The 25,575-nt window shown below is 43.6% G+C and overlaps 1 protein-coding gene across 4 annotated transcripts in view; it reads right to left on the reverse strand.

The window, feature by feature from the left end:
- ACOXL (acyl-CoA oxidase like) overlaps positions 1–25,575 on the reverse strand; it is a 339,747-nt gene that overhangs the window by 134,324 nt on the left and 179,848 nt on the right. For all 4 annotated transcript variants that reach the window (XM_002691158.7, XM_059891623.1, XM_010809768.4 and 1 more), the window contains exon 12: positions 4,681–4,834. In XM_002691158.7, the coding sequence (XP_002691204.4) occupies positions 4,681–4,834 (154 nt within the window). The remainder of the gene's footprint in view (positions 1–4,680; positions 4,835–25,575) is intronic.

Consider the following 25,575-nt stretch of genomic DNA (forward strand, 5'->3'; position numbering starts at 1 on the left):
TCTGCAGCATCCGGGCGGGAGGGAGGACCTCACATGACTGTCCTTCTGGCAACAGCTTCCCTGCCTGTCTCCCACAGCCTACCTTGTCTGCAGCCCACTTGGCCTCCTAGAAGAGCTTTGATCCTTCTTGTGGCTGGGCACTGGCCCACTAAGCTCTTGAATCTTTTTTTTTTTTTTTTTGGTGGGGGGCGTGCTACATAGCATACAGGATCTTAGTTCCCCGACCAGGGATCAAACCTGAGCCTGCTGTAGTGGGAGCATGGAATCTTAACCACTGGACAGCCAGGGAAGTCCCAGAGCTCTTGAATTTTTGAGTCTAGTTTTTCTACCTCTTCTGGCTCTTGTTTGGCCACTAGCCATCTTAACTGCCTGCCTCTGGAGACCAAATATCCTCACTGGTGTGTGACACGGCAGGAAACCAGGAATCACATGCAGGAGTCAGCCACCAGGAGCAGGCTCCCAGCAGAGGCTGGCCAGGCTCCTCCAGGAGTGGAGTGAGGGCATGTGCTTCAGCACAGGGACTTTGTGCCATCTCTCTGGGAGTCTCAGAGTTCTGTTTTGTCTATTTCAGGCCTCGGCTGTGTTCCAAGAAACAGTGCCTGCCAGATAAACGAGGCGATGGTAAGTCTCCTGAGGATCCAATCTTGGGACAGAGCCTACGGAATAACCAGCAAGCTCAGCATCACATGGCTTTTTTTTCCTTTAACTTACAAACACCGGTAATTGTTTCAGTGTCCTCTTGTGCAATCTTATAGCGATTCTGTCATTGCCTGACTGGATTGTATCTCTGAACAACAAACAGCAGCTCCATGTCTAACATGAAAGGAACAGTCAACCCGTGTTTGCTGATAACCTTATCATCATGGTGGGTCAGAGATATCTCCTGAGACTTTATCCTGCTCCAGACTTGTCTGCATATTTCTTTAGGCTGCTTCGGCCAATTTTGCTCTCCCGTGGAATTCAGGAACACGCTGAGAAGAAGTGCAGCAGCCAGGGTCAGAGATGAGAAGGCTTCCAGGGAGAGGCCCTGATGGGAGTGGCGGGTGGGGGGCAGGGTGCCTAAAATCCTGCAGCGGAGTCTGATCTTGACCACTGGCCCAGGGATCCCAGGGTGGGTATCTCCCAGTGCTGGAGGGCACAGTTGCAGGCCATGGACATCCAGGTACAGGTAACGCTCAAGGGTCAAGGGATACTGTAGAAGTTCCCCGTGAAGAATTTTGCTGTGCAGGGTCAAGGTCAGCAGCTGGGCTTCAGCTCTGCTGAAGAGTGGGGACCATGCAGCCTATGCTGGCCCCTGGCTTGTCTCTCCAGTCCCTGATGCTATAGAGTCAGATTTGCTGAGAAAATACTTGCCTCCAGAGTCCAAGGCTGCCCCCTGAAGAGCCCCACCCATGCAGCTCCCACACAGATCAAACGCATCAGGATGGGATTTAGGGAAGAGCAGAGACAGCTGGGGTGCTTCACTGTAATCACAGCCAGGAAAAAGAAAGACAAGGAGAGTCTTTACTGAAGCTTACCATGCTTCCCAGGTGGCACTAGTGGTAAAGAATCTGCCTGCAACAGAGGTGATGTAAGAGATGTGGTTCGATCCCTGGGTCGGGAAGATACCCTGGAGAAGGAAATGGCAACCCACTCCAGTATGCTTGCTGGGAAATCTCACGGACAGAAGAGCCTGGCGGGCTACAGTCCATGAGATCGCAAAGAGTCAGACACGAGCAAGACACTGCAATACTATGCTGTAGGCTTTAAAAGAGAAGGAACCTGAGGCTCCCAGAGGAAAAGCCCAAGGTCACAGCGTCCTGACCCTGAGATGCCACCCCTTCCTTGAGGAGCTGCCCCTCCCACCTCCCAGAGTTTCCTCCCCACCAGGCGGCCCCACAAGGGGCACAGTGAATTCCAGGGCTCTGTTTCCCACTCTTCACTCAGCTGGTGGTGGGAAATTCAATCTGGGTTTGCTTAGATATGGAGAAAAGAGGCCAGTGTAAGTCCAGTGAAACAGCAACAGTCTGAGGACTTGGTTTACCCGTCAGTCCTTGGAAAAGGAAGGTGAGGAGGTAAGGAAGCAAAAGAAGTGAGTCACGTGACTACTCCGAGGGTGGAGTCTGTTCCCTGAGTTCACACATGCGGGCAGGTAAAGGGGTTTCATCACTTCCAAACCAGGCTGGTGGATGCTCAGCTTACACACTGAAGTTAGAAGCCACAGTGCAGACCACGTGTGAGCATGAAGCTCCAGCCCTCGGGAACATCAGGGCTGTCCCAGGAATGGATGGTGACTCCCCAGCTCCTGGTCCAGCCTCTTCTCGGTTATAAACCTCACATCATGTTGTTACGATTTTTGTTTAAACAATTACATATTTTTAATTAATTAATTGGCTGGGCCGAGTCTTAGTTGCAGCACACAGGATCTTCAGTCTTCCTTCACCATTATATATTTTTATGCTTATCTTCTTGCTCAACTTAACTCTCACAATTGTTACAAAGGAAAGCTTACCCTCATTTTATATGTGTGAAAAATGAGGCAAAGAGAAGGCAATAACTTTCCCATAGTGTTACTGGCTTCAAAGTCAGTAAATGTGAGTTGAAAAATTTTTTTTTTTTTTCTTTTTGCAAGCAAGACCTCCTTAGACCTATGGGCCACAGAAGTGGTTTTCATTACCATCTCAGCAGCCCCCAGACTCAGCCACACTTCACTCCTAGAGACTTCCTGCCTGCAGAAGATGAAAATACAGCTTAAAACAATTAGAAGATGCTCATGCTTTTCTTTCAACAAGTGTCTGCGTATGTGCTAAGTGGCTTTAGTCGTGTCCGACTATTTTCCACCCTGCGGACTATAGCCCACCAGGCTCCTCTGTCCATGGGATTCACAAGGCAGGAATAGTGGAGTAGGTTGCCATTTCCTCCTCTAGGGGATCTTCCTGACCCAGGGATCGAACACACGTCTCTTACATCTCCTGCCTCGGCAGGCAGGTTCTTTACCACTAGTGCCACCTGGGAAGCCCCTTCAACAAATATTTATGTCTCCACAAATAGTTCTGGGTAAGATGTTGGGTGGATATGGGGGTGGAGAGGAGAAGGGAAGGAACAAAACTAGAAAACAGGGACCCCCTTCCTTCTGTTTCCGAGGAGTTGCTGGGAAGCCACTGGAGGCAGCAGCACCCAGGATTACAGGGCTGGCATCTGGCATCTTCCCAGCCCGGAAGAGCAGCCCTCCAGGGTCAGCTGCTTTTCCGTAGGATGGTGGGTGGAGGGGTCATCTCTGCACTGCCGGGCACTGCCGGGTGATGCTGGACAGTGAAAGAGGAATGACCAGGCAGGACCACCGGAAGAGCAGGAACCAGCCCCTGGCAGGGTCTCGCAACACATCAGGCCACTACGAGCCATTGCCCCCAGCTGCCTCAGAGGACCCTGACTCCTGACCCCTCTGCACCCCAGCTCCAGCTGTCACTTTATCCTCCTTCTCCTTCTTTCCTGATGGAGCCCGACACCATCCCCACTGGAAAAGCAAGCATGTCCACCACCACCATCATGGGTACAGCCTGATTAACCAAGGTCCCCTTCACCACTCGCACGTCTTTACTCAGTCACTGCAAGAGAAGTGACCAGGCCGGCTCTCGCTCCCGTCCACAGAGTCCACACAGGACTCAGGCTGCACCTGCGGTGAAGGCATAGTCCCTCCTTTCCCCTCCACGGACCCGGGCCCCAATGCTCTGGGCTCTCCAGAAACTCAACCTCCCCCTTCATCTTCTACAGCAGCCCTTGATCTGCTCTTGACCTCTTCTCACTGCGGCTAAAATGCTTCAACCGCCCCTTCAGGTTCAGAGCTTCTATTTCTAGGCAAATATTCAAACAAGGGGCTCCCTCCTCCCCGCATCCTCCTGCAGTACCTGCTTCTGGCCCACATGATGATGAGGCGGGGTGGCCCATGGGCGTGGCCCACACAGGACTGTCGTCTGGGGCTGAACTCAGATGCTACCAGAGCTGATGTCCACAGCCGTGCCATGCTACCAAGTCACAGGGTCAAAAATCGCACATCCCTCCCATGTCCTGCCCTCCAAGACCCCACTTGGGTCCCCTTTCTCACCAGCTCTGGGCTCCTGCAGGTTCCTCCATTCTTAGGGTTATGCAGGAAGAGGGCATAGATCCAGCTGTTCTCAGAGTCCCCTTGACTCTCCGAAGATTCACGTAAGGGTTTCTCATACCTCACTGCACAGTCCAGTCTGAGGCCAGCACTGGGGATGCTCTCAACATGCCCTAAGCGCTTGGCATGTCCCCATCTGCCTCCTTCCCAGGGTAGAAACCTGTGGGGTCATTTCCTGCATTCTCCCCAAGGGACTGAAACACTGGAGCCGAGCTTGGATCATCTGGCCCCTGTTGGCCCTTTCCTATCCTGTCAACATCTCACCACCACCAAGTTTCATGACAGGTACTGAGGGCCTCCACAGACCCAGCATTTTACAGGCATGGTCTGCATCCGTCTGGCGGCGTCAGGGAAGATGGACATGCACAGATGACAAGGCGAAGGGGTGCACCCAGGGTCACAAGGGCAGATGGGAATTTCACCTGGTTCCAAAGCCCACTGGCCGCACGGTCCTTCCCCAACACATGCTGTATGTGTAACCTGTAACCTGTAACCATGCAGACTCTGCCGGACCAGTGGCCCAAAGGGTCCTGGGCACTCACCATGCCTCCGGTGCATTCTCGACAGTCCTGCAGGCAGCTGACGTTCTCCCAGGTGCTGTAGGCCTTCAGCCCGGCCACGAGCGCCTGCAGTGGGCGACTGTCGACGAGCTCCTTCCCACGGAAGATGTCCTCATCCAGAAGGGTGCCGGCATACCTGCAAGACAAGCGGAGATGGGCGATGGGTGCAGTGTGTCCCGAGCATACGTGCTCATCAGGGATAGGGGTCTCACAACTCCTTTGGGTTTTGGTGTTGGGATGCTCCTAAAATTAGTTTTCCCTTTTCTGAAAGAATTTGTGTAAGATCAGTGTGTTTCCTTTTTTCAAGTATTTAATGGATTTCACAAGCAATGTCAAAGCTATTCAGGTTTTCTACTTCTTTTTGGGTCACTTTCGGTACTATGCATCTTTCAAGAAATTTGTCTATTTCATATATGCTGTCAAATGTATTGGCATTACATTAACATCACATTAATAATAATGATATTTAATTTTATCCTTTCAGTGTCTGTGGGATCTATAGTAAAGTTCTCTCTTTTATTCTAGATACTGGTAACTTGTGTCTATTTTTTTCTGCATCAGTCTAGAAAGATGGTACCGATGATCCTACACGCAGGGCAGCAAAGGAGAATAGGCTTTTGGACTCAGTGGGAGCAGGCAAGGGTGGGATGATTTAAAGGTCTTTCAATTTTATTTATTTATTGAAAGAAAAATAGTTTGGGGCTTGTTTATTCTCTATTATTTGACCATTTCTTGTTTCATTTTTATTATTCTTTGTACTTACTTTGGGTTTAACTTGTTCATCTTTTTATAGTTTCTTAAAATAGAAATTTATTCCAGTGGTCTTAGACCTTTCTTTTGTGTGGTAAGCATCTGAAGGAATACATTTTTCTCTGAGTACTATCTTAGTTGCATACCACACATTTTGACATGCTCTGTTTCATGTCCATTCAAAATATTTTCTAATTTCCCGGTGATTTCTACTTTGACCTATGCATGATGTGTGTTATTTGGTTTCCTTGTATGTAAGGATCATTCCAGATATTTTTCTGTTACTAATGTTAGCTTAATTTCATTCTAACCAGAGAACATACTTTGTGTCGTATCAGTCATTCTAAATCTACATGGTCTGTCTTGACGCATGGTCTATGTACCCTGAGTGGGTATTCTGCTCGTGCCCAGCAGAGTGATTGACAGATGCCACTGAGTCTGTCAGTAACGCTCTTCATACGATTTACAGCATCGCTGGTCTTCTGTTTCATCAGTTACCCAGAGAGAAGGGCTGACGTCTGCAACTATACGTGAGGATTTGCTCATTTCCCCTTTCAGTCCTGTCCACTTTTGCTTCCTCTATTTTGATGCCATTTTGTGGAATCCATACACATTTAGACTGTTACATCTTCTTGATGAGTAGACTCCTTAGTCATCATGAAGTGAGCTTCTTTACCTCTGGTAATGTTTCTTTTTCTGAGGTCTACTTTATCCAATATTAGTAAATCCATGCCAGCTCTTTTACAGTTAATGTTTGCAGGTGTAAGTTTTTTATTCTCATACTTGTAACCTATTTGTCTTTAATTTTAAGTGAGTTTCTTGTAGAAAGCATCTAGTTCAGTCTTAATTTATCATGTCTTGACAATCTGAAAATAGGAGTGTTTAAATCATTTAATTCAATGTAATTATTAACGTGACAATTTAAAACTGCTGCCTCACAAGTTTTCCCCTGTTTATCCCATATGTTCTTTTCCCTCTGCTCCAGTCTTCTTTTGATTAACTGAATAATCTTTAGTATTCCAGTGTTAGATTTTAAACTGTTACTCATTTTTTCAGCAATTTTTCTATGGCCTAAAACATGCTACTTTAACTTATGACATTTTCCATCAAATAGTGTTACACCACTTCAAGGATAATGTAGGACCCTTGTAATAATACAGTACATAATTCCTTTTCATTCTCCCATCCATTATGCCACTGCTGAGACAAAAATATGTTCTATATATGTTACAAACTTCATTGCTATTTTTGCTTTAAACTAACAGTTTCTTTTTTTCTTTATCAACGTTACTGAGGATTAATTTATTCCCAACAGATTGAATTATTCAAAGTGCACCATTTAAAGAGTTTTGACAACTCTATGTACCCACGAGAATATCACCAAATCAACCTACAGAATGCTTTCTAAAGAATGCCTCATCCCTTTTTGCAGTCCATCTCCTCCTCCTCCTCCCATCTCTAGACGACCAGCGACCAGCTCTTTGTTCGTATGGATTAGTTTGCATTTTATGCAGATGGGGTTATACAGTGCATGTCCTGTCTGGCTTTTCTCAATCAGCATGTTGTCATGAGATCCATCCGTCCACCCATATTGTACCACGTATTAGTAGTTGTTTCTTCTCATTGCTGGCCAGAATTCCATTCAAACGCGTACATTACATTTCATTTATGCATCCACTTGACAAACATTTTCATTCCTTCCAGTTTGGAGCTACAACAAGTGAAGCTGCTAAGAAAATTCATGTAAGAATCTTAGAGGAGACATATGTCTTTATTTCTCTTGAGTAAACATGTAGGAGTGAAATGACTGGGTCATATGGAATACGTATTTTTAACTTTTTAAGAAACTGCCAAACAATTTTCCACAGTGGCTGTGCAACTTTACATCCCCGCTAGCAGTGCACGGGAATCCTAGTTGTTCCGGCCAACAAGCTATCTTTGCAGTCCTTTTCATTTTAGTCATCCTAATGGATATGTCATCACTTTCCTGCCAAGAAGCAAGAGTCTTCTGATTTCATGGCTGCATTCACCATCTGCAATGATTTTAAAGCCCAAGAAGAGGAAATCTGTCACTACTTCCATCTTTTCCCCTTCTATTTGCCATGCAGTACTGTGGCCAGATGCCATGATCTTAATTTTTTAATATTTAGCCTTAAGCTGGCCCTTTCACTCTCCTCCTTCACCTTCATCAAGAGGCTCTTTAGTTCCTCTTCACTTTCTGTCATTAGAGTAGTTATCATATGCATCTCTGAGATCATTGATGTTCCTCTCGCCTATCTTGATTCCAGCTTGTAACTCACCCAGCCTGGCATTTCTCATGATGTGCTCAGCATATAGGTTAAACAAACAGCATGACAGCAGACAGCCCTGTTACGACAGTTTTGAACCAATTTTGAACCTTTCCCAATTTTGAACCAGTCAGTTGTTCCATATAGGGTTCTAACTGTTGCTTCTTGACCCACATACAGGTTCTTGGGAGACAGGTATGATGGTCTGGTATTCCCATCTCTCTGAGAGCTTTCCACAGTTTGTCATGATCCAGTCAAAGGCTTTAGCATAGTCAATGAAACAGAGATAGATGTTTTTCTGAAATTCCCTCGCTTTTTCTATAATCCAGTGATTGTTGGTAATTTGATCTTTAGTTTTTCTTCCATTTCTAAACCCAGCTTGGACATCTGGAAGTTCTTGGTTCGCATAATGCTGAAGCCTAGCATGCAAGATTTTAAGCATGACCTTACTAGCGTGGGAGATGAGTGCAATTGTCTGATGGTTAGCACATTCTTTGGTACCACCCTTCTTGGGAATTGGGACGACAAAGATAGACCTTTTTCCAGTCTTGTGGCCACTGCTGGGTCTTCCAGATATGCTGAGATGATGAATGCAAAACCTTGATGGAATCATACTTTAGAGATTTGAATAGTTCTTGAATTTCATTGCATCCATTAGCATTATTAACAGCTTTATTAACAGCAGATGACAAACCTAGACAGTGTGTTGAGAAGCAGAGACTTTACTCTGCCAACAAAGGTCCATATAGTCAAGGCTATAGTTTTCCCAGGGGTCACATACAGTTGTGAGAGCTGGAAGCCATAGAATTGATGAATTTGAACTGTGGTGCTGGAGAAGACTCCTGAAAGTCCCTTGGACAGCAAGGAGATCAAACCAGTCTATCTTAAGGGAGATAAATCCTGAACAGTCACTGGAAGGACTGATGCTGAAGCTGAAGCTCCAGTATTTTGGTTATCTGATGCGAACGAAAGACTCATTGGAAAAGTCCCTGATGCTGGGAAAGATTGAGGACAGAAGGAGAAGAGGGTATCAGAGAAGGAGATGGCTAGACAGCATCACCAATGAACTCATCAAACATGAACTCAAAGATGAATATGTTTGATGAGTTCATCAAACATGAACTCAGGCAAACTCTGGGAGATGGTGAGGGACATGGAAGCCGGGCATGCTGCAGTCCATGGGACTGCAAAAAGTCGGACACGATTGGGCGACTGAACAACAACAACAAATGGATATGTAATGATAATCCTCATGCTTTGAATCTGCATTCCTCTGATAACTAATGATCACAAAACTTTTTTTTTTATGGTCTGTTGTCTGACCATATCTTCTTTCATTGGGCTTCCCAGGTAACTCAGTGGTAAGCAATGCAGGAGATGGAGGTTTGATTCTGGTTTGGGAAGATCCCCTAAAGAAGGAAATGGCTACCCACTCCAGTATTATTGCCTGGAGAATCCCATGGACAGAGAAGCCTGGTGGGTTACAGTCCAGGGGAGTCGCAAAAGAGTCAGACACGACTGAGGGACTAACACTGTGTGTGTGTGTGTTACAGTGCTGTGAGTGAATCAGCTATATATACGAATATATCCCCTTTCTTGAGGGATTTCCTTCCTATTTCAGTCACCACAGAATGTTGAGTAGAGTTCCCTGTGCTGTACAGTTGATTCTCATTAGTCCAGGGTTGATCCCTGGGTCGAGATGATTCCCTGGAAAAGGGAATGGCCACCCACTCCAATATTCTTGCCTAGGAAATCCCATGAACAGAGGAGCCTGGCAGGCTACACTCCAAGGGGTCACAGAGTCACAAAGGACTGAGTGACTGAGCACACCACATTCCCTTATGAGCAATGTGCATGTCAGTGCCCAGAGGGAGTGGGCAGCACTCTAAACCTATGCTGGGGTACAGTCACCCATGCCCTGGGCTGTGGCTGCAGTGCAATGACTCTCAGAGAACCTCAGGACTGGCCATTTAAAAAAATGTACCTGATGCCCCTCTGACCTCCCTAAATACACACACACACACACACACACACACCCCTGGATGTTCCCCAGGGTGGAAATGGGTGGGAAATACATTGACTAAGAAAAGGAAGAATCATTGAGGCTCTCTTAGAAGAGATTTGGTAAGATTTCTTTGCAATACTAGCCTGAGATTTTTTTTAGGGGGGAAGAGGAGGCTCAAGAGGGAGGAGGTATACATATATGTGTGTGTGTGTGTGTGTGTGTGTATAATTATGACTTTCTCATTGTTGTATGACAGAAACCAACACAACAATGTAAAGCAATTTTCCTCCAACTAAAAAATTGAAAATAAATGTGAAGAGCCAACTCATTGGAAAAGACCTTGATGCTGGGGAAAATTGAAGGCAGGAGAAGACAGGGATTACAGAGGATGATGTGGTTGCATGGCATCACTGATTCAATGCACATGAGTTTGAGCAAGCTCTGGGAGACTGTGAAGGACAGGGAAGCCTGGCATGCTGCAGTCCATGGAGTCACAAAGAATCAGACATGACTGAATGACTGAACAACAAAAATGAAAAGAATAATAAAAATTTTTTTAAAAGAAAAGGAATTTTAAATAATGAGATGAACACTGACAGGACATGGGCCCTACTGAGGACGAATGACCAACGGCCAGACACAGTGGTTCCCCTAGTGGCACTTAGAAAGTTAAGAAACACCTGGAGTAACAGGCAAATTTGGCCTTGGAGTACAGAATGAAGCAGGGCAAAGGCTCATAGAGTTTTGCCAAGAGAACACACTGGTCATAGCAAACACCCTCTTCCAACAACACAAGAGAAGACTCTACACATGTACATCACCAGATGGTCAACACCGAAATCAGACTGATTATATTCTTTGCAGCCAAAGATGGAGAAGTTCTATACAGTCAGCAAAAACAAGATCAGGAGCTGACTGTGGCTCAGATCATGAACTCCTTATTGCCAAATTCAGACTTGAATTGAAGACAGTGTGGAAAACCAATAGACCATTCAGATATGACCTAAATCAAATCCCTTATGATTATACAGTGGAAGTGAGGAACAGATTTAAGGGACTAGATCTGATAGAGTGCCTGATGACCTATGGACGGAGGTTCATGACATTGTACAGGAGATAGAGATCAGGACCATCCCCATGGAAAAGAAATGCAAAAAAGCAAAGTGGCTGTCTGAGGAGGCCTTACAAATAGCTGTGAAAAGAAGAGAAGCGAAAAGCAAAGGAGAAAAGGAAAGATAAAAGATTCTGAATGCAGAGTTCCAAAGAATAGCAAGGAGAGATAAGAAAGCCTTCCTTACTTATCAATGAAAAAAAATAGAGGAAAACAACAGAATGGGAAAGACTAGAGATCTCTTCAAGAAAATTAGAGATACCAAGGGAACATTTCATGCAAAGATGGGCTCTATAAAGCACAGAAATGGTATGGGCCTAACAGAAGCAGAAGATATTAACAAGAGGTGGCAAGAATACACAGAACTGTACAAAAAGGATTTTCACGACCCAGATAATCATGATGGTGTGATCACTCACCTAGAGCCAGACATCCTGGAATGTGAAGTCAAGTGGGCCTTAGGAAGCATCACTATGAACAAAGCTAGTGGACGTGATGGAATTCCCGTTAAGCTATTTCAAATCCTGAAAGATGATGCTATGAAAATGCTGCACTCAATATGCCAGCAAATTTGGAAAACTCAGCAGTGGCCACAGGACTGGAAAAGGTCAGTTTTCATTCCAATCCCAAAGAAAGGCAATGCCAAAGAATGCTCAAACTACTGCATAATTGCACTCATCTCACAAACTAGTATAGTAATACTCAAAATTCTCCAAGCCAGGCTTCAGCAATATGTGAACCATGAACTTCCTGATGTTCAAGCTGGTTTTAGAAAAGGCAGAGGAACCAGAGATCAAATTGCCAACATCTGCTAGATCATGGAAAAAGCAAGAGAGTTCCAGAAAAACATCTATTTCTGCTTTACTGACTATGCCAAAGCCTTTGACTATGTGGATCACAATAAACTGGAAAATTCTGAAAGAGATGGGAATACCAGACCACCTGACCTGCCTTTTGAGAAACCTATATGCAGGTCAGGAAGCAACAGTTAGAACTGGACATGGAACAACAGACTGGTTCCAAATCGGAAAAGGAGTACGTCAAGGCTGTATATTGTCACCCTGCTTATTTAACTTCTATGCAGAGTACATCATGAGAAATGCTGAGCTGGAAGAAGCACAAGCTGGAATCAAGATTGCTGGGAGAAATATCAATAACCTCAGATATGCAGATGACACCACCCTTATGGCAGAAAGTGAAGAAAAACTAAAGAGCCTCTTGATGAAAGTGAAAGAGGAGGGTGGAAAATGTTGGCTTAAAGCTCAACATTCAGAAAACTAAGATCACGGCATCCACTCCCATCACTTCATGGGAAATAGATGGGCAAACAGTGGCTGACTTTATTTTTCTGGGCTCCAAAATCACTGCAGATGGTGATTGCAGCCAAGAAATTAAAAGATGCTTACTCCTTAGAAGGAAAGCTATGACCAACCTAGACAGCATATTAAAAAGCAGAGACATTACTTTGACAACAAAGGTCCATCTGGTCAAGACTATGGTTTTTCCAGTAGTCATGTATGGATGTGAGAGTTGGAATGTGAAGAAAGCTGACTGCCGAAGAATTGATGCTTTTGAACTGTGGTATTGAAGAAGGCTCTTGAGAGTCCCTTGGACTGCAAGGAGATCCAACCAGTCCATCCTAAAGGAGATCAGTCCTGGGTGTTCATTGGAGGGACTGATGTTGAAGCTAAAACTGCAGTACTTGGCCACCTGATGTGAAGAGCTGACTCATTTGAAAAGTCCCTGATGCTGGGAGGGATTGGGGGCAGGAGGAGAAGGGGACGACAGTGGATGACATGGCTGGATGGCAGCACTGACTCAATGGACATGAGTTTGGGTGAACTCTGGGAGTTGATGATCGGCAGGGAGCCTGGCGTGCCCCAGTTCATGGGGTCGCAAAGAGTCGGACACGACTGAGCGACTGAACTGAACTGAACTGAACTGAATGGCACTTATCCATTGTCAGACTCTCACGTCTACTTGCCAAGGAGCTCTGAGAAACCCTTCTGTGTTCAGGATATGTAAGAGTCCAAGGGGCACACATCTTAAGAAAGTCTGATATAAGAAACTTGGAGGGGCCCAGAAGATAAATTAGGGAATAGAGATTCTGTGGCAAAAACATTCCACATCTCCAAACCTGTTTATTTAACAGGTAGTGCCTCTAGAAACATGAACTAGTTGTTTACGGGTTACGTCCACTTGAAGTGTTAGAAACCACTATCGAGCAAAATTCATGAGAAGTGCACATTGAGTATCTCTAAAACTGTTAAGTCAGCAAGAGGGCAGGATTCCATTTACAAAATCTGTGTTACATAAAAGTAAACAAGACATTTTGGCAATGAGATTTCAGGATTATATTAAAAACACAGTTCAGCACTATCATAAACAGTACTATACATGTTATATAATATACTATATGTAGTATTTGATTTATAGTTATAGATAGTCTTCATTTGGTGGAGGAACTCTAAGAAGCTTAACATCCCTGGAACTCCATTTTTTGATAAGGACAGCACTATGGTGAATTTCTTTTTAAAAAAATATTTATTTCTTTATTTGGCTGTGTCGGGTCTTAGTCGTGGCATGCAGGATCTTTAGTTGTGGCAAGTGGGATCTAGTTCCCTGACCAGAGATGGAACCCGCGACCCCTGCATTGGAAGAACAGAGTCTTAGCCACTGGATCACCAGGAATGCTCCCTTTGGTGAATTTCTGAGACTGTGAAGTATCATTCTATCCATTCATTTATTCAAAAATATTAATAAAATCTTACTTTATGCCAGGCACAGTTTTAGGTAGGTGCTATGGAGACATCCATTAAAAACAAAGACAGAAACTTGGTCAGTTGTCACAAGACATTGAGTTTACTCCATGTAAAAATCTTAGGACAGTGCCTGGTATATGACAGGCAATTGAATATGTGTCAAGCTATCATCTTAATTTTATCTTTACAGGTCTGGGGCAAAATGAGAAGGCCTGGATCCAGGATAAAGACAGAAGCACTGGACTTCCTTGGCGGTCCAGTGCCTAAGACTTCACCTCCGAAAGCAGTGGGTGTGGATTCAATCACTGGCTGGGGAGATAAGATCCCACATGCCTCAAAGCATAAATACTGAAACACAAAATAGAAGGGATATTATGAAAAAAAATTTAAAGGCTTGAAAAAACAAATGATCCACATTAAAAAAAAAAAAAAAGACAGCAACACAATGGTGAAGTGGTCCATCCTGGCCTCGAACGCAGCCTGGACTGCTGAGCTGCCCATGTGGGCTGGAATAAATAACAGGAGAGGCAAACCTAAAATACTATTGCCTGGCACATCACACACACTGAGCTTTTTAAGAAGTTGTCAGAGACACTCTAAGCTAGGATATTCATTTTTGTGGCAAACCCCACTAGATGATTCCAAGGAGAGACTTCAACAACCAACTGCCCTGGCCAACTAGCCCTGGATGCCTTCCTCACAATGTATAACTTCTGCTTCAAAAACCATCAAAATATTTAATGGAAAAGCTCCAAACAGCCTCATGGCCAAGAGTGATGTAATCACACAAGGTAATTTCATTGAGTTGAGTTGAAGTACCCCATGCAGAAAGTCAGGCTACTCTTAGATGTGGCAATGCCAAATTAAGGATCCACAATTCCTATGCTCAAAGAATTCACGATGGTAAACCAAGAGCCACTGTGCAACGAGTAAAGGAGGCCAGGATGATGCTCTAAGAGGCCTACAAAGCCCTCCTTATTCCACGAGAGTGGGAGCAGTTATAGATTTGATTTTCCTGGGCTCTAAAATCATTGTGGATATCGACTGCAACCATGAAATTATTATTATTTTTTTAGAGTATCTCTAGTCTTCTTACTTTTTTTATTTTTTTTTTACTTTTTTATTTTATTTTTTAACTTTACAATATTGTATTGGCTTTGCCATATGTCAACATGAATCCACCACAGGTATACACGTGTTCCCCATCCTGAACCCTCCTCCCTCCTCCCTCCCCATACCATCCCTCTGGGTCGTCCCAGTGCACCAGCCCCAAGCATCCGGTATTGTGCATCGAACCTTGACTGGCAACTCGTTTCATATATGATATTATACATGTTTCAATGCCATTCTCCCAAATCATCCCACCCTCTCCCTCTCCCACAGAGTCCAAAAGACTGTTTTATACATCAGTGTCTCTTTTGCGGTCTCGTATATAGGGTTATTGTTACCATCTTTCTAAATTCCATATATATGTGTTAGTATACTGTATTGGTGTTTTTCTTTCTGGCTTACTTCACTCTGTATAATAGGCTCCAGTTTCATCCACCTCATTAGAACTGATTCAAATGTATCTTTTTAATGGCTGAGTAATACTTCATTGTGTATATGTACCACAGCTTTCTTATCCATTCATCTGCTGATGGACATCTAGGTTGCTTCCATGTCCTGGCTATTATAAACACTGCTGCAATGAACATTGGGGCACACGTGTCTCTTTCAATTCTGGTTTCCTCAGTGTGTATGCCCAGCAGTGGGATTGGGTCATAAGGCAGTTCTATTCCCAGTTTTTTAAGGAATCTCCACACTGTTCTCCATAGTGGCTGTACTAGTTTGCATTCCCACCAACAGTGTAAGGGGGTTCCCTTTTCTCCACACCCTCTCCAGCATTTATTGCTTGTAGACTTTTGGATCGCAGCCATTCTGACTGGCGTGAAATGGTACCTCATAGTGGTTTTAATTTGCATTTCTCTGATAATGAGTGATGTTGAGCATCTTTTCATGTGTTTGTTAGCCATCTGTATGTCTTCTTTGGAGAAATGTCTGTTTAGTTCTTTGGCCCATTTTTTGATTGGGTCATTTATTTTTCTGGAATTGAGCTGTAGGAGTTGCTTGTATATTTTTGAGATTAGTTGTTTGTCGGTTGCTTCATTTGCTATTATTTTCTCCCATTCTGAAGGCTGTCTTTTCACTTTGCTTATAGTTTCCTTTGTTGTGCAGAAGCTTTTAAGTTTAATTAGGTCCCATTTGTTTATTTTTACTTTTATTTCCAATATTCTGGGAGGTGGGTCATAGAGGATCCTGCTGTGATGTATGTCGGACAGTGTTTTGCCTATGTTCTCCTCTAGGACTTTTATAGTTTCTAGTCTTACGTTTAGATCTTTAATCCATTTTGAGTTTATTTTTGTGTATGGTGTTAGAAAGTGTTCTAGTTTCATTCTTTTACAAGTGGTTGACCAGTTTTCCCAGCACCACTTGTTAAAGAGATTGTCTTTAATCCATTGTATATTCTTGCCTCCTTTGTCAAAGATAAGGTGTCCATAGGTGTGTGGATTTATCTCTGGGCTTTCTATTTTGTTCCATTGATCTATATTTCTGTCTTTGTGCCAGTACCATACTGTCTTGATGACTGTGGCTTTGTAGTAGAGCCTGGAGTCAGGCAGGTTGATTCCTCCAGTTCCATTCTTCTTTCTCAAGATTGCTTTGGCTATTCAAGGTTTTTTGTATTTCCATACAAATTGTGAAATTATTTGTTCTAGCTCTGTGAAGAATACCATTGGTAGCTTGATAGGGATTGCATTGAATCTATATATTGCTTTGGGTAGTATACTCATTTTCACTATATTGATTCTTCTGACCCATGAACATGGTATATTTCTCCATCTATTAGTGTCCTCTTTGATTTCTTTCACCAGTGTTTTATAGTTTTCTATATATAGGTCTTTAGTTTCTTTAGGTAGATATATTCCTAAGTATTTTATTCTTTTCGTTGCAATGGTGAATGGAATTGTTTCCTTAATTTCTCTTTCTATTTTCTCATTATTAGTGTATAGGAATGCAAGGGATTTCTGTGTGTTGATTTTATATCCTGCAACTTTACTATATTCATTGATTAATTCTAGTAATTTTCTGGTGGAGTCTTTAGGGTTTTCTATGTAGAGGATCATGTCATCTGCAAACAGTGAGAGTTTTACTTCTTCTTTTCCAATTTGGATTCCTTTTATTTCTTTTTCTGCTCTGATTGCTGTGGCCAAAACTTCCAAAACTATGTTGAATAGTAATGGTGAAAGTGGGTACCCTTGTCTTGTTCCTGACTTTAGGGGAAATGCTTTCAATTTTTCACCATTGAGGATAATGTTTGCTGTGGGTTTGTCATATATAGCTTTTATTATGTTGAGGTATGTTCCTTCTATTCCTGCTTTCTGGAGAGTTTTTATCATAAATGGATGTTGAATTTTGTCAAAGGCTTTCTCTGCATCTATTGAGAGAATCATATGGTTTTTATTTTTCAATTTGTTAATGTGGTGTATTACATTGATTGATTTGTGGATATTGAAGAATGCTTGCATCCCTGGGATAAAGCCCACTTGGTCATGATGTATGATCTTTTTAATGTGTTGCTGGATTCTGGTTGCTAGAATTTTGTTAAGGATTTTTGCATCTATGTTCATCAGTGATATTGGCCTGTAGTCTTGGTTTTTTGTGGCATCTTTGTCAGGTTTTGGTATTAGGGTGATGGTGGCCTCATAGAATGAGTTTGGAAGTTTACCTTCCTCTGCAATTTTCTGGAAGAGTTTGAGTAGGATAGGTATTAGCTCTTCTCTAAATTTTTGGTAGAATTCAGCTGTGAAGCCGTCTGGACCTGGGCTTTTGTTTGCTGGAAGATTTCTGATTACAGTTTCAATTTCCGTGTTTGTGATGGGTCTGTTAAGATTTTCTATTTCTTCCTGGTCCAGTTTCTGAAAGTTGTACTTTTCTAAGAATTTGTCCATTTCTTCTACATTGTCCATTTTATTGGCATATAATTGCTGATAGTAGTCTCTTATGATCCTTTGTATTTCTGTGTTGTCTGTTGTGATCTCTCCATTTTCATTTCTAATTTTATTGATTTGATTTTTCTCCCTTTGGTTCTTGATGAGTCTGGCTAATGGTTTGTCAATTTTGTTTATCCTTTTAAAGAACCAGCTTTTGGCTTTGTTGATTTTTGCTATGGTCTCTTTTGTTTCTTTTGCATTTATTTCTGCCCTAATTTTTAAGATTTCTTTCTTTCTACTAACCCTGGGGTTCTTCATTTCTTCCTTTTCTAGTTGCTTTAGGTGTAGAGTTAGGTTATTTATTTGACTTTTTTCTTGTTTCTTGAGGTATGCCTGTATTGCTATGAAATTTCCCCTTAGGACTGCTTTTACAGTGTCCCATAGGTTTGGGGTTGTGTTTTCATTTTCACTCATTTCTATGCAAATTTTGATTTCTTTTTTGATTTCTTCTGTGATTTGTTGTTTATTCAGCAGCTTGTTGCTCAGCCTCCATATGTTGGAATTTTTAATAGTTTTTCTCCTGTAATTGAGATCTAATCTTACTGCATTGTGGTCAGAAAAGATGCTTGGAATGATTTCAATTTTTTTGAATTTATCAAGGCTAGATTTATGGCCCAGGATGTGATCTGTCCTGGAGAAGGTTCCGTGTGTGCTTGAGAAAAAGGTGAAATTCATTGTTTTGGGGTGAAATGTCTTATAGATATCAATTAGGTCTAACTGGTCTATTATATGGTTTAAAGTTTGTGTTTCCTTGTTAATTTTCTGTTTAGTTGATCTATCCATAGGTGTGAGTGGGGTATTAAAGTCTCCCACTATTATTGTGTTATTGTTAATTTCCCATTTCATACTTGTTAGCATTTGTCTTACATATTGTGGTGCTCCTATGTTGGGTGCATATATATTTATAATTGTTATATCTTCTTGGATTGATCCTTTGATCATTATGTAGTGACCTTGTCTCTTTTCACAGCCTTTGTTTTAAAGTCTATTTTATCTGATATGAGTATTGCTACTCTTGCTTTCTTTTGGTCTCTATTTGCATGGAATATCTTTTTCCAGCCCTTCACTTTCAGTCGGTATGTGTCCCCTGTTTTGAGGTGGATGTCTTGTAGAGAACATATATAGGGGTCTTGTTTTTGTATCCATTCAGCCAGTCTATGTCTTTTGGTTGGGGCATTCAACCCATTTACGTTTAAGGTAATTATTGATATGTATTATCCCATTGCCATTTACTTTATGGTTTTGGGTTCGAGTTTATACACCCTTTTTGTGTTTCCTATCTAGAGAATATCCTTTAGTAGTTGTTGGAGAGCTGGTTTGGTGGTGCTGAATTTTCTCAGCTTTTGCTTGTCTGCAAAGCTTTTGATTTCTCCTTCATATTTGAATGAGATCCTTGCTGGGTACAGTAATCTGGGCTGTAGGTTACTTTCTTTCATCACTTTAAGTATGTCTTGCCATTCCCTCCTGGCTTGAAGAGTTTCTATTGAAAGATCAGCTGTTATCCTTATGGGAATTCCCTTGTGTGATATTTGTTGTTTTTCCCTTGCTGTTTTTAATATTTGTTCTTTGTGTTTGATCTTTGTTAATTTGATTAATATGTGTCTTGGGGTGTTTCACCTTGGGTTTATCCTGTTTGGGACTCTCTGGGTTTTTTGGACTTGGGTGATTATTTCCTTCCCCATTTTAGGGAAGTTTTCAACTATTATCTCCTCAAGTATTTTCTCATGGTCTTTCTTTTTGTCTTCTTCTTCTGGGACCCCTATGATTTGAATGTTGTAGCGTTTAATATTGTTCTGGAGGTCTCTGAGATTGTCCTCATTTCTTTTAATTCGTTTTTCTTTTTTCCTCTCTGATTCATTTGTTTCTACCATTCTATCTTCTAATTCACTAATCCTACCTTCTGCCTCTGTTATTCTATTTGTTGCCTCCAGAGTGTTTTTGATTTCATTAATTGCATTATTCATTATATATTGACTCTTTTATTTCTTCTAGGTCCTTGTTAAACCTTTCTTGTATCTTCTCAATCCTTGTCTCCAGGCTGTTTATCTGTGATTCCATTTTGATTTCAAGATTTTGGATCATTTTCACTATCATTATTTGGAATTCTTTATCAGGTAGATTCCCTATCTCTTCCTCTTTTGTTTGGTTTGGTGGGCATTTATCCTGTTCCTTTATTTGCTGGGTATTCCTCTGTCTCTTCATCTTGTTTAAATTGCTGAGTTTGGGGTGTCCTTTCTGTATTCTGGCAGTTTGTGGAGTTCTCTTTATTGTGGCATTTCCTCGCTCTGTGTGGGTTTGTACAGGTGGCTTGTCAAGGTTTCTTGGTTAGGGAAGCTTGTGTCGGTGTTCTAGTGGGTGGAGCTGGATTTATTCTCTCTGGAGTGCAATGAAGTGTCAGTAATGAGTTATGAGATGTCTATGGTTTGTAGTAAATTTGGGCAGCCTGTATATTGGAGCTCAGGGCTGTGTTCCTGTGTTGCTGGAGACTTTGTGTGGTATGTCTTGCTCTGGAACTTGTTGGCCCTTGTGTGGTGCTTGGTTTCAGTGTAGGGAAAGCTATGACAAACCTAGACAGCATCTTAAAAAGCAGAGATATCACTTTGCCAACAGAAAGGTAAGTATAGTCAAAGCTATGGCTTTTCTAGTAGTCACATATGAATGTGAGAGTTGAATCATAAGGAAGGCTGAGTGCCAAAGAATACAAGCTTTTGAACTGTGGTGCTGGAGAAGACTCTTGAGAATCCCTCGGATAACAAGGAGATCAAACCAGTCAATCCTAAAGGAAATCAACCCTGAACATTCATTGGAAGGATGGATGCTGAAGTGCCAATACTTTGGCCACCTGATGCGAAGAGCCAACTCATTGGAAAAGACCCTGATGCTGGGAAAGATTGGGGGCAAGAGGAGAGGGGACGACAGAGGATTAGATGTTAGATAGCATCACCAACTCAATGGACAGGAATCTGAGCAAACTCCAGGAGGAGTCTGTCCTCAGTGGAGGACAGAGGAGCCTGGTGTGCTGCAGTCCATGGGGTCTCAAAGAGTCAGACATGACTTAGTGACTGAACAACAACAAATTCCAGGAGGGGCTCAGGGAAGAAGGTGAGTTAGGGCACATGACAACAGGTGATGGGAGGCAAAGATGTGAGAGGTGAGTGGTGGGATGAGGGAGGAGGCTACTGGAAGAAAGGCTGAAGCAGGAAATAGGTTGATCCAGGCCTGGGTGAAGGACAGAAGAGGCGACAGATGGGTTGGGGGTCTTAGGGGCCAGGCAGGTAAAGGTGCCCTGGGTGCCACATGAGGGAGCAAGTTTCTTGCGGTGCAGAAGACAGAGCGAGCCCATGGGAGGGTCCCAGCGGGCAGGTAAGAATTCAGATTTCATCCCAGGTATGGAACTTGTGGAGAATGGATTTGACCAGGGCCAGGCTGGATGTGGGGTGCACAGAGGCAAGAGAGGGAGCTGGCAAGATGCTGGAGACGCTGATCTTTAAGGGATTTCATAGTAGAAGGAGAAATCACCAGAATGTGATAACTGGCAGGATGGGTGTGGAAAGTTTGAGATGTCTTGGGATAATGGCCACACAGCAACTGACAGTTATTGGCATGTATTCCCACCATGTGGGCTTCCCTGGTGGCTCAGCAGTAAAGAACCTGCCTGCCACTGCAGGAGACATGGGTTCAGTCCCTGAGTTGGGAAAAGCCCCTGGAGGAGGGCAGCGCAACTCACTCCATTAATCTTGCCTGGGAAATCCCACGGACAGAGGAGTCTGGTGGGCTACAATCCGTGGGGTCTCAATGAGTCAGACACGACTTAGCGACTGAATACCAACAGAAACATTCCCATCACAATCGCTAATTACTGTCATAGTGAGTGAGAACACAGAGGTTCAGTAAGGCCCGGGTGCCAGGCGCCCATGGGCACAGCCCTGAGCCAGGATGCATGGAAGACACTGGAGCACCAGCATGGGAAGGAGCCCCTCCAAGGATAAGAAGTGACCCGAGGATGGGCGTGCACAGCCACAGGGAAACGGGCCACCTGTCTTCCCCGGCCATGGGGCCACCCCAGCAGGGCTGTGACGGTTCTGTTGGCTCTCAAGTCCTCAGGCCTAGAGAGGGACCTGCCACACATGAGGGGAAGAGGGGGAGAGGAAGGAGGAAGACCTGGAAGGCTCCTCAAGGGGCCCCCATCACCTGGAACAGACACGCCCATTGAGCCAGCCCCCTCCCTGTTGAGTTGGCTCTGCCCGGCAGCTGAGCAGCCAGGTGGGACATGCGTCCTACCTCTTCTAGAGAAGCAGGTGCCAAAGGACATCCGGTTCTGTCCCCTCCTTGTCAAGGCCAAGAGGACATGAGTGGAGTGGGCCAGGGGGGCGGGGGGCTTGCTAAGGCCCAAGCAGGCCCACCCCATCTCCAGACTTGCAGAGGCAATGGGCAAGAAGAAGGGTTTGGGAACCAGATCCGCTTACCAACCCGCTACTGTCAAAACCCAGACGAAGCAGCAAAGCTCCATGAGGCAGGGACCACGTCTGACTCCAGCAAGACTGCCAGATTCAACAAAGAGAAGCAGAGCATGCCCAGGAAAATCTGAATTCCAAACAGTGCTTAATCTTTAGTTTAAGAGCACGCTCCCTGTTGCCATCCTGGGAACACACTGAGACCTCAAAGCCGTGTGTCGGCATCTGAAACTCAAAGTCAACTAGGAGACCACAATTTACCTGGCAGCCCGACTAGCAAGGGGCCGTATGACTGCTGAGGACATGGACATACGTGATGTGCCCTGCAAGGAGCTGTCCCATTTCACTTCCATGACCTGCATCTTACTGTGACATGAAGCTCTGACTCTTTGCACTTTGATTACATTAGATGGGAAGAGAGGCAGGGCTGCTGAGCCTGGCTGGTGGGGTGTTTTCCCTGATCACCTAACTCCAGCCACATACACCCGTAGGCCTAGACCCTCACAGCTGTTTCTCTACACTTGAATGGAACCCAATGCATTGAACAAACGTCTAACCCATCGAACCTCAGGTTACCCAGACCCTGAAACTGCAGTCAGTTGACTGGTAGAACTGTGCCCACAGGAACTGGAAGAAGGAACCTGTAACCAAGTTTTGATAACCTTAGTTTTTAAAAAGAGGGGTGTTTAGGGAGACTTCCCTAATGGTCCAGTGGCTAAGACTTCACACTCACAATGCAGGGGACGCAGGTTCAATCCCTTATCAAGGAGGTAGATTCTGGGTTGGCTCAGTGGTAAAGAATCCACCTGCCAATGCAGGAGATATGGGTTCGATCCCTGGGTCAGGAAGATCACTTGGAGGAGGAAATGGCAACCCATTCTAGTATTCTTGTCTGGAAAATCCCGTGGACAGAGGAGCCTGGGGGGTTACAATCCCCAGGGTCACAAAGAGTCAGACATGACTGAGCATGCATGCACACACACCCTGCAGCTAAGACCTGGTGCAGCCAAACTTTAAAAATAATTTTTTTAAAAAGTAGGGTGTTGGGGAGAGGTACTTAGCATTAAATTCTGTCATGTAACAACCAACTGCATTAAACTATTTCCTGACTAGGAAGAGAAGCAGTAGGGTTGGTAAATGAGAGAGAAATAGGAAAGCCAGACTTTGTCACAGAAACGCCACCTTCTTTTCAGGTGGGAAGATTTGGGAGAATGGCATTGAAACATGTAAAATATCATGTATGAAATGAGATGCTAGTCCAGGTTCGATGCACGATACTGGATGCTTGGGGCTAGAGCACTGGGACGACCCAGAGGGATGGTATGGGGAGGGAGGAGGGAGGAGGGTTCAGGATGGGGAACACATATATACCTGTGGCGGATTCATTTTGATATTTGGCAAAACTAATACAATTATGTAAAGTTTAAAAATAAAATAAAAAAATAAAATAAAATAAAACACAGACAATCTCTCCCCACAGTTGCGGCACTTTGTCCTGGGGATTCCTTTAACCAGATTTTCAGTGGGTCCACCTCCTGCTGCTATTGGGGGACAGGGAGAAGGAAAACAAGGCAGGGAACAACAGAGCCATGCTGGAGACACTGAACTAGACCAGAGGCCACTCGGGGCCCAAGGAGGTAAAGGTCATGAAAATCAGGGAGGTCCTAGGGGCAATTCCCACTCCAGTACTCTTGCCTGGAAAATCCCATGGGCGGAGGAACTTGGTAGGCTGCAGTCCACAGGGTCACGAAGAGTCGGACACGACTGAGCGACTTCACCTTCACTTTTCACTTTCATGCATTGGAGAAGGAAATGGCATCCCACTCCAGTGTTCTTGCCTGAAGAATCCCAGGGACGGGGGAGCCTGGTAGGCTTCCGTCTATGGGGTCACACAGAGTCAGAAACGACTGAAGCAACTTAGCAGCAGCAGCAGCAGGAACTTGATATAAAGCACAGGGAGCTCAGCTCGGTGCTCGGTGGCGACCTAGATGTGCACGATGAGGGGAAGGGGAAATCCCAAAGGGACGGGACATATGCATACTTAGAGGTGATACACTTCATTGTAGAGCAGAGACTGACACAACATTGTGAAAGCAACTACATCTCAAATAAAAATAAAGTACAACTATTATTTTTACAATAAGTAAATAAAGAATAAAGATGGAGCTGAAGAAAAAAGAAATATGTAGATACATATAACACTTCTGTTATATATAAAGATGGGTGTTTATATGTATATATATAAAGGTATATATATATATATACATATATATATAAAGTTATACACATGTGTACAAATACGTGTTTGTGTATATATATATATATATATATATAAACTTATCAGTGTGGACTATATAGTGCCTATTTGTTATGTGGTCCAGTAACTTCTTTTGTCATGGATTTGTCAGTTGTAGATTAAGAATTTATAGACACCCTTCCCTCTTCATAATACCACAGATCCCGCTGGGCAAAAAAGTCAAAGGAAAAATTTTGTTTGTCTTTGGCATGCATGCAAAACATTCTTAGGTTTCATTGTCAAGTTATTTTGCTCCACCATAAATGTTCATGATAATTTAATACTGCTGCTTCTTAACTATTAGTGAAAATTATTTGCAGGTCATGCTAGGAAACTTCCTAAAAAAGTTCCTGCAATTCTCAGCTCTGGCTGCTCATAAGAATCACCAAGGAACTTAAGAGCATAATAACTCTGGATTCCTTAGGATGCTCCCTAGATCAAGTGAATCTGAATCATGGGAGTAGGTGCAGAGAGTCTGTCGTTTTTAAAAAGCACATCAGAGAACCACTGAAAACCAACCTTTGTGTCAAGAATTATCTGGCTCAGTTGAAGCAAGTCAGGAAGTGTAAGATCAAAAGGGGTATGTGAGGTCTTTGAACTGTGGTGTTGGAGAAGACTCTTGAGAGTCCTTTAGACTGCAAGGAGATCAAACCAGTCCATCCTAAAGGAAATCAACCCTGAATATTCAATGGAAGGACTGATGCTGAAGCTGAAGCTCCAATACATTACCCACCTGATTCGAAGAGCCAACTCATTGGAAAAGACCCTGATGCTGGGAAAGATTGAGGACAGGAGGAGAAGGGGACAACAGAGGATGAGATGGTTGGATGGTACCATTGACTAACCAGACATGAGTTTGAGCAAACTCCAGGAGACAGTGATAGAATGAGAGGGAAGCCTGGCGTGCTGCAGTCCATGGGGTCGCAAAGAGTCAGACATGACTAAGTGACTGAACAACAACATTTTGTAGAGAGTTAGCGACAATTTCAGATGACATCAATAAGGTTAAAGAAATGTCACAGGGCTAAGATATAAAAGGACACCAGAGATTTTTGATCCCTTAATAACAGCAAGAAAGTGGATAAAATAAAAATCATATTTTCCCAAAGTGCCGTCAAAGAACAAAAGCTTCAAGGAGCCTTGATGAATAGAATTCCAGGGAGGGATCAGCACTTTTTAG

This window comes from Bos taurus, chromosome 11, assembly GCF_002263795.3.
Source record: "Bos taurus isolate L1 Dominette 01449 registration number 42190680 breed Hereford chromosome 11, ARS-UCD2.0, whole genome shotgun sequence".
In the NCBI taxonomy this organism is placed as follows: domain Eukaryota; kingdom Metazoa; phylum Chordata; class Mammalia; order Artiodactyla; family Bovidae; genus Bos; species Bos taurus.